The sequence below is a fragment of the Chiloscyllium plagiosum genome, unplaced genomic scaffold (genome assembly GCF_037043375.1).
Source record: "Chiloscyllium plagiosum isolate Xiang-an unplaced genomic scaffold, Cpla_swu_hap1 HiC_scaffold_11, whole genome shotgun sequence".
Taxonomy (NCBI): domain Eukaryota; kingdom Metazoa; phylum Chordata; class Chondrichthyes; order Orectolobiformes; family Hemiscylliidae; genus Chiloscyllium; species Chiloscyllium plagiosum.
The window spans coordinates 34,421,147-34,430,020 of NW_028270149.1; the positions used below are offsets into that span (position 1 = coordinate 34,421,147).

Genomic DNA, 8,874 nt, shown 5'->3' on the forward strand with positions numbered 1-8,874 from the left:
CACTCTCTGACTTCGACGGGTTAGCCAGTTCTCTATCCAACTGGCCAAACTTCCCACTATCCCATGCCTCCTGACTTTCCGCATAAGCCTACCATGGGGAACCTTATCAAATGCCTTATTAAAATCCATGTACACTACATCCACTGCTCTACCCTCATCCACATGCTTGGTCACCTCCTCAAAGAATTCAATAAGACTTGTAAGGCAAGACCTACCCCTCACAAATCCATGCTGGCTGTCCCTAATCAAGCAGTGTCTTTCCAGATATTCATAAATCCTATCCCTCAGTACCCTTTCCATTACTTTGCCTACCACTGAAGTAAGACTAACTGGCCTGTAATTCCTGGGGTTATCCCTATTCCCTTTTTTGAACAGGGGCACAACATTCACCACTCTCCAGTCCCCTGGTACCACCCCCATTGACAGTGAAGAGGAAAAGATCATTGCCAACGGTTCTGCAATTTCCTCTCTTGCTTCCCACATAATCCTAGGATTTATCCTGTCAGGCCCGGGGGACCTGTCTATCCTCAAGTTTTTCAAAATGCCCAACACATCTTCCTTCCTAACAAGTATCTCCTCTAGCTTACCAGTCCATTTCATACTCTCCTCTTCAACAATACGGTCCCTCTCATTTGTAAATACTGAAGAAAAGTACTCATTCAAGATCTCTCCTATCTCTTCCGACTCAATACACAGTCTCCCACTACTGTCCTTGATCGGACCTACCCTCGTTCTCGTCATTCTCATGTTTCTCACATATGCATAACAGGCCTTGGGGTTATCCTTGATCCTACCCGCCAAAGATTTTTCATGCCCTCTCTTAGCTCTCCTAATCCCTTTCTTCAGCTCCCCCCTGGCTATCCTATATCCCTCCAATGCTCTGTCTGAACCTTGATTCCTCAACCTTATGTAAGCCTCCTTCTTTCTCTTTACAAGACATTCAACCTCCCTCATCAACCAAGGTTCCCTCACACGACCATCTCTTTCCTGCCTGACAGGTACATACATATCAAGGACACGTCGTATCTGTTCCTTGAAAAAGTTCCACATTTCAACAACATCCTTCCCTGACAGCCTGTGCTCCCAATTTATGCTCCTCAGATCCTTTCTTGCAGCATCCTATTTACCCTTCCCCCAATTGTAAAACCTGCCCTGTTGCATGCACCTATCTCTCTCCATAACCAAGGTGAAAGTCACAGAATTGTGGTCACTATCACCAAAATGCTCACCCACTAATGAGCCCATCACTTATCCCAGTTCGTTACCAAACACCAAATCCAATATGGCCTCCCCTCTGGTCGGACAATCTACATACTGAGTTAGAAAAGCTTCCTGGACACACTGCATAAACACTGCCCCGTCCTTTCTACTTGATCTAAAGAGCTTCCAATCAATATTTTGGAAGTTGAAATCGCCCATGACTACTACCCTGTGCTCCTGCACCTTTCCAAAATCTGTTTCCCAATCTGATTCTCCACATCTCTGCTGCTATTGGGGGGCCTATAGTAAACACCCAACAAGGTGACTGCTCCTTTCCTATTTCTGACTTCAGCCATACTACATTCAAAGGCAGATCCACCTCGAACTGCCTTTCTGCAGCCGTTATACCATTTCTAGTTAGCAACCCCACCCCCTCTTTTTTACCACCCCCCCTAATCTTACTGAAATATCTGTAACCAGGAACCTCCAACAACCATTCCTGTCCCTCTTCTATCCACGTTTCCGTGATGGCCACAACATCGTAGTTCCAAGAACAGATCCACGCCTTAAGTTCACTCACCTTATTTCAGATACTCCTTGCGTTGAAGTATACACACTTGAGCCCATCTGTGTCTGCAAGTATTCCCTGTCAGTGCTACCTTCTCCACAGCCTCCCTACATTCTTGGACATCCTGAAAAACAGCTAACCTACTTGCTGCGGTACAAGTCCGGATCCCATCCCCCTGCCAAATTAGTTTAAACCCCCCCGAAGTGTGCTAGCAAACCTACCTCGCCGGATTTTGGTGCCCTTCTGGTTCAGGTGCAACCCGTCCTGCTTGTACAGGTCCCACCTTCCCCAGGATGCAGTCCAATTGTCCAAATACCTGAAGCCCTCCCTCCTACACCATCCTTGCAGCCACGTGTTCAACTGCACTCTCTCCCTATTCCTTGCCTCACTGTCACGTGGCACCGGCAACAACCCAAAGATGACACTCTGTCCGTCCTAGCTTTTAGCTTCCAGCCTAACTCCCTGAGCTTCTGAATGACCTCTCCACCCCTCTTCCTACCTATGTCATTGGTGCCAACGTGCACCACGACTTCTGGCTGCACACCCTCCCCCTTAAGGATTTTGAAGACACGGTCCGAGACGTCTCGGACCCTGGCACCCAAGAGGCAACAAACCATCCGAGAGTCTTGCCCATGTCCACAGAACCGCCTGTCTGTCCCTCTAACTATAGAGTCTCCTATAACTAGCGCTCTCCTCCTCTCCCCCTTTCCCTTCTGGGCCTCAGAGCTGGACCTCGTGCCAGAGACCCCGTCACTACAGCTTACCCCTGCTAGGCCTTCCCCCCCCCAACAGTATCCAAAGCGGTATACTTATTGTTGAGGGGAACGACCACAGGGGATCCCTGCACTGCCTGCTTCCTCCCCTTCCCACCTCTAACTGTTACCCAGCTACCTCTGTTCTCTGGCGTAACTATGTCCCTGTAGCTGCTATCTATCACCCTCTCAGCCTCTCGAATAATCCTCAGTTCATCCAACTCCAGCTCCAGTTCCCTAACGCGGCCTGTGAGGAGCTGGAGCTGGCTGCACTTCCTGCGGGTGAAGTCGGCAGGAGCATCAGTGGTCACCCCTACCTCAAACATCCTACAGGAGGAACATTCCACTGCCTGCGCTGCCATAACTCTACACTTAGTCTCCAAAACAAGAATACTAAGTAGCTTACCTGTTCAGCCGACTGAGTCCTTTTTTTTTAGGTTAGAGGAGGAGGGAGGGTGGGAGACACTACACGTGTAGTGTCTCGGGTTCCTTCTCCACTCAAACATCTTACCTTCCCAGAAGCCTCTGTTGACGACTTCCGGGTTCCCGCTCCTAATTGAAAAAAAACACAGACTGCGAAAAGAAAAACGTTAATTTAAACTGGTCTCCGCTTACCTTGTGGCTCCCCTCTTTCTTCTATAATTATATCTTTTATTCATGCTCTGGTTTTCCCATTTTGCATGGCTTTTCTTTCCCTCTTTTTATTGGGACTCTCTTACAAAGTGGTATTGCCATTGATTTCCCAGATTTTTCAAAATATTAATCAATCTATTCTCCTTACATGTGCCTGGTTGATTTGCTGTGCCTTCCAGTATTTCCTGTCCTTATTTTGTATTCCCTTAATTTGCAGTTTTTCTTTCTTTTCATTTTTATCATTTAATGCCAAGGGTACCAGGCTTCTCTTTGAACTAACTTGCTTGACATGAAAATGTGATAATCATTTGCAAAAAGAAATTGTCATGGCATCTCTTGAGGATATAATATGCAAGTACAGTGTAGTTGAACTAGAGGAGGAAAATATGTTTGAAATAATTACAGTTTGCAGAGTGTGAAAAGTGATACAGATCATCAATAATGTTTGTTGTATTAACAGGATTCAGATATTAGTAACACATGTTTTGAAACTGGGAGGCAAGAAATAAAAAGAGAGCCACACTTCAGTTAATCAACACATAATAGGGTTGTGAAATATGTTAATAGGTGAGGGGGCAAGCGTGTTAAAGCATGTAAGTATGTATACAGCCATTCAAGCAAACAGATCAGCACTGTCGGCAGCATGTCAGGGATCTTCCGAATTCCATGACCACCAGCTGGCAGCACTAATTTGAACATAGAACACAGAAAAATACAGCGCAGTACAGGCCCTTTGACCCTCGATGTTGCGCCCACAAACCTACACTAGCCCACTATCCTCCATATGCCTATCCAATGCCCGTTTAAATGCCCATAAAGAGGGAGAGTCCACCACTGCTACTGGCAGGGCATTCCATGAACTCACGACTCGCTGAGTAAAGAATCTACCCCTAACATCTGTCCTATACCTACCACCCCTTAATTTAAAGCTATGCCCCCTCGTAATAGCTGACTCCATACGTGGAAAAAGGTTCTCATGATCAACCCTATCTAAACCCCTAATCATCTTGTACACCTCTATCAAGTCACCCCGAAACTTTCTTTTCTCCAATGAAAACAGCCCCAAGTGCCTCAGCCTTTCCTCATACGATCTTCCTACCATACCAGGCAACATCCTGGTAAATCTCCTCTGCACCCGTTCCAGTGCCTCCACATCCTTCCTATAGTATGGCGACCAAAACTGCACACAATACTCCAGATGCGGCCGCACCAGAGTCTTATACAACTGCAACATGACCTCAGGGCTCCGGAACTCAATTCCTTTACCAATAAAAGCCAGTACGCCATATGCCTTCTTCACCGCACTATTTACCTGGGTGGTAACTTTCAGAGATCTGTATACATGGACACCAAGATCCCTGTGCGCATCTACACTACCATTAGCCCAGTACCCCGTCTTTTTGTTACTCTTACCAAAGTGAATCACCTCACACTTACCTACATTGAACTCCATTTGCCACCTTTCTGCCCAGCTCTGCAACTTATCTATATCCCGCTGTAACCTGACACATCCTTCTTCACTGTCAACAACTCCACCGACTTTCGTATCATCAGCAAACTTGCTCACCCAACCTTCTAACCCCTCCTCCAGGTCATTTATAAAAATGACAAACAGCAATGGTCCCAAAACAGATCCTTGCGGAGCACCGCTAGTAACTGCACTCCAAGATGAACTTTTATCATCAACTACTACCCTCTGTCTTCTTCCAGCCAGCCAATTCCTAATCCAAACCTCCAACTCACCCTCAATGCCATACCTCCGTATTTTTTGCAGTAGCCTACCACGGGGAACCTTATCAAACGCCTTACTAAAATCCATATACACCACATCTACCGCTTTACCCTCGTCTACCTCATAAGTCACCTTCTCAAAGAATTCAATAAGGTTTGTAAGGCACGACCTGCCCATCTCAAAACCATGCTGACTATCTTTGATCACATTATTCCTATCCAGATGATCATAAATCCTATCCCTTACAATTCTCTCTAATACTTTGCCCACAACAGAAGTGCGACTCACCGGCCTATAGTTACTAGGGTTATCCATACTCCCCTTGAACAAGGGAACCACATTTGCTATCCTCCAGTCTACTGAAATGTAACCCTTATAATTGGCACATTTTGGGGGAGAGCAGTTAAGGTGAGAAATTGGCAGGTGACCCTCATCTGACTAAAGCAGCAGAAATATGTTTATGTTGGCTCTATCCTCTTCATGAGTATTCTTTTGTTTTAATGTGTTTACAGACTGCACCTGGAGTACATAAGAGGTTGTTTCGTAAAGTGAAGAACTTAATTGCTGCATACCAGAAGGAAAACCAAGGCTTAGCAGTACCTTTACTGTATCCTGTATATAAGCAGAAAGGTATTTTAAGTTCCTTTGGAGTTATCCAATCTGAATCAGAGGATCTTCACATCTGTTCTGCATTTGGTTTGATGTCTATAACTGACGTCTTTTTAAAAAAAACATTTTCCCTGCAATTATATGTTTGTTAAATGGTTTTGTTCGTCACATTGAAAATATTATTGAACGATTTTTTAAAAAAAACTTCTAAAATTACAAAGCTCCTCAAAAGTTGGAACTCACTTCCTGAGGAATTCTCTTACCTCATTGCCTTTTCAGTTTTACAAAGTGGACAGTGATTCTGCTGCTTTCCATTCTGCTCCAATCTCCAGATAAGCCGAACAGCAGAATCTGGCACCACAGCCCTGCTGACTGATGGATTCAAGGTTTTGTTAATGCTACTCTCTTACCCATTGAGGAATATCTACACACCACCTTTGGCCTCTTTGCATTCAGCAATCTAGGCAGTTAGCTAAATAATTCCCACCCTAAACCTCAGCCAATATCTCTTTTTGTTGCTATTTCTTTGAACAAACTTAATCTTTGCCATTTTGACTTATTGTGATTTTTTTGACTGACTACCTGTGAAGTGGCCTAAGATGTTTTCCAATGTAGAAGTCATTATATAAAATCAAATTGCTTTGTAATTGATTGTGTTGGGGATCACAAGTGAGCTTTCCATGTTCTATCAAAGATGAGGTCGAGCACTGAAATCGAACACGCAATTGAGAAAAGCACTGATAGAATTTAAACCTGAAGTCTTATGATCTGCGTAGTTAGTACAAAGCAATCACTAACTTTAGTCCATTAAGCAATTATACAGGTGATATGTCAACTTCACTGGGATTTAGTGCATTGAATTCTCTGGGAGTTTTACTAGCTAAAGTCATCATTATAAGATCGAATTTTTATTTGTTTTGCAGGCGTTGAAACAGAAGAAGATTATCTCATGATGCAACCAGCTGAATGATTTTATGTTTTTCTTCTAAGTTCTGAAGTGATGTTGGGATTGAACTAATTTTAAGTGCTTTCGATTGAAATGGGCTGCAGTAGTCAACCTGAATATGTCTTTTTTGATCCTTTGATGACCTTGAAACTCTCAATATTCTAAATATTGCATTTTTTTTTCTAGAGTACCAGATGCTAGCAATTACTGTTCTTGATGTGTGCTTGAATCAAAAGTTCAGGCATATTTCAGTAGTCAAGTTCTCGATGAAGCAGAAGGCTGTACATATTTCATTTATTTATTTATGGTTTTTTCCAAATATGTTAGAGAACGGATCTCTGCAACGTTCACATCTATCTAAAAGTACTACTGACATGCAACCAGAAAAAAACGAAAAAAGTTTGTGTCGTTACCACTTGAGTGATTTACTTTAAAAAGACATTTTGCTGAGGCTGCATTACTGCTGCTTATTAATAATAGCATGTCAGTGAGACAAAAAAATGAACAAATTTCCATTGTAAATATAGAGAGCCTGGTTTTTACAGGGGTTTCCCTGTTTTCTCATAAGGCTATGAGAAATTGGTCCCTTGAGTTTTAATACTCTCCTTCAGATGTTAAAGCAGGAGATTGCACAACTCCTGAAAAGCTCAGGGCTAATGTTTTACCGGAAACTGAAACTGATTTTGTTTCTCAATAACAACTGTGTGTGCACATGTAATGTATGCAAAAATACAGATAGCTGACAAGCCTTCCTCAACTCAACAACAATAGCATAACAGTATGATGTTCTGGCTCTTAATCAGCAGTTCGAGGATTATTGTGTAGCCACATAATATTTTGTACATGAATGCCACATCAACCCTTAATTATATACAGTAGTAAAAGACCATTATCAATCTTGTTTCTTAAAATGAATCCCCCTAAATTTGGTTAAGACCTGTCAGTTAGTTGATAAAATTATTTCATGCATTTGAGCCAATTTGGAAAGCTGTGTATAATAGTAAAAGAAAAAGATATGGCAAGTGGATAGAAGTGAAAGGCAGACTTAGGATACGAACTTATGGTTAGGAATCAAAATGTTCTTGTTATCTACTGAAAGGGACTGCTACTGAATCTTTTCTAAAATTGTTTCTGTGAAACATGCGATATATTACATGTTTTTATTAAATGATTGAGTCAATGTCTTTCAAGCAATAATCATGTTCCCTTCATCCTTTCATTTCTCATTAGAAGTGTACTTGGTGTTGTATCCAAGTTATGAAGTATGATGCTATATAATTCAATGTAATGAATTAATCAAACTATTGATTAGGTATTTTGAGATTTTCAACTTTATTAGCTTTTATATTTTTCATTTGGAACTGCTCAGTTTTTACTGAAAAAGTTTCTGAAATACTAATGTTTAAAAACATGAAAAGTGAAAAATTAAAAAACTGAAGTTGCATTTTGATTTCTACATTGTTATCATTTTATAGTTGTACCTCACAGTTTCCCTACTTATCTCTTGATGCAATGATATTGTGTATTGTACATATAGTACAGGTCGACAATCCTTTATCCGAAATTCCAAAATCTGAAAAGCTCAAAAATCCAAAGTTTTCTCATGAAGTTTTTTTTCTCCATCACAAGGTTGTTTGGCATGCAAACACAACTCCATACCCACTCGACCCACATCACTCAGATATGACCTAACGGAGTGGCCCATCACTGGCAGGCATCAATTCTGTCTCAGCGCTCATAGTAATTATACATGCATCTACTGCTCAGTAAGATTTGCACAGACCAACTCTGTTCCTGTTTCCAGATTTGTCACTGATCTCATTTCCTCTGGAGATTATTTCCTCTAAAGTTTCTGACCTTACAGTACCAAACTCTACAGTCTTCTTCTACCTTCCCAAATCCACAAACAGATATGACAGACCCATAGTTTCAATCTGTTTCTGCCCCATTGAGCTTATTTCTTTCTATCTTGACTGTATGTTTTCTCAACTTGTCTTTTCTACATTTTTGATTCTTCGATTTTCTGTGACACTTCAACAATCTTTAGCTTTCTGGCCTAAATTGCCTCGTCTTCATGAAGGGTGTTTAATCCTTTTACTCAATCCCCCACAAGGACTGTTGAAGGATACTCCACTTCTATCTAGAATAAAGTCTCAAAGAGTAGCCATCCACCACCTGTCTCTCACGGATCAATTTTTTCTTAACTTGACTTATTCCCTCCAAATAAATGGTGTGGGCATGGATACCTGTATGGATCCTAATTTTGATTGTCTTTTTGTGGGTTTATTAAACATTCCTTGTTAAACATTCCTTGATAATATCCAGTCAGAACTCTCTCACAATTCGTTTTCTGCTATATTGGTTTGTGCGTCCCACATCCTGTGAATTAAAAAAACCTTCAAAAGTTGGCTACTAAAAAAAAAGTCAACTAATA

General features: G+C 41.8%; 1 protein-coding gene across 1 annotated transcript in view; it reads left to right on the forward strand.

The window, feature by feature from the left end:
- The window catches only part of LOC122557307 (SH2 domain-containing protein 1A-like), a 61,653-nt gene extending 53,769 nt beyond the window's left edge, over positions 1-7,884 (forward strand). Inside the window, exons 3-4 of the mRNA XM_043704868.2 lie at positions 5,398-5,515; positions 6,418-7,884. Coding sequence (XP_043560803.1) covers positions 5,398-5,515; positions 6,418-6,464 — 165 coding nt within the window. The 3' untranslated portion in view covers positions 6,465-7,884. The remainder of the gene's footprint in view (positions 1-5,397; positions 5,516-6,417) is intronic.
- Positions 7,885-8,874: the final 990 nt, after the last annotated feature.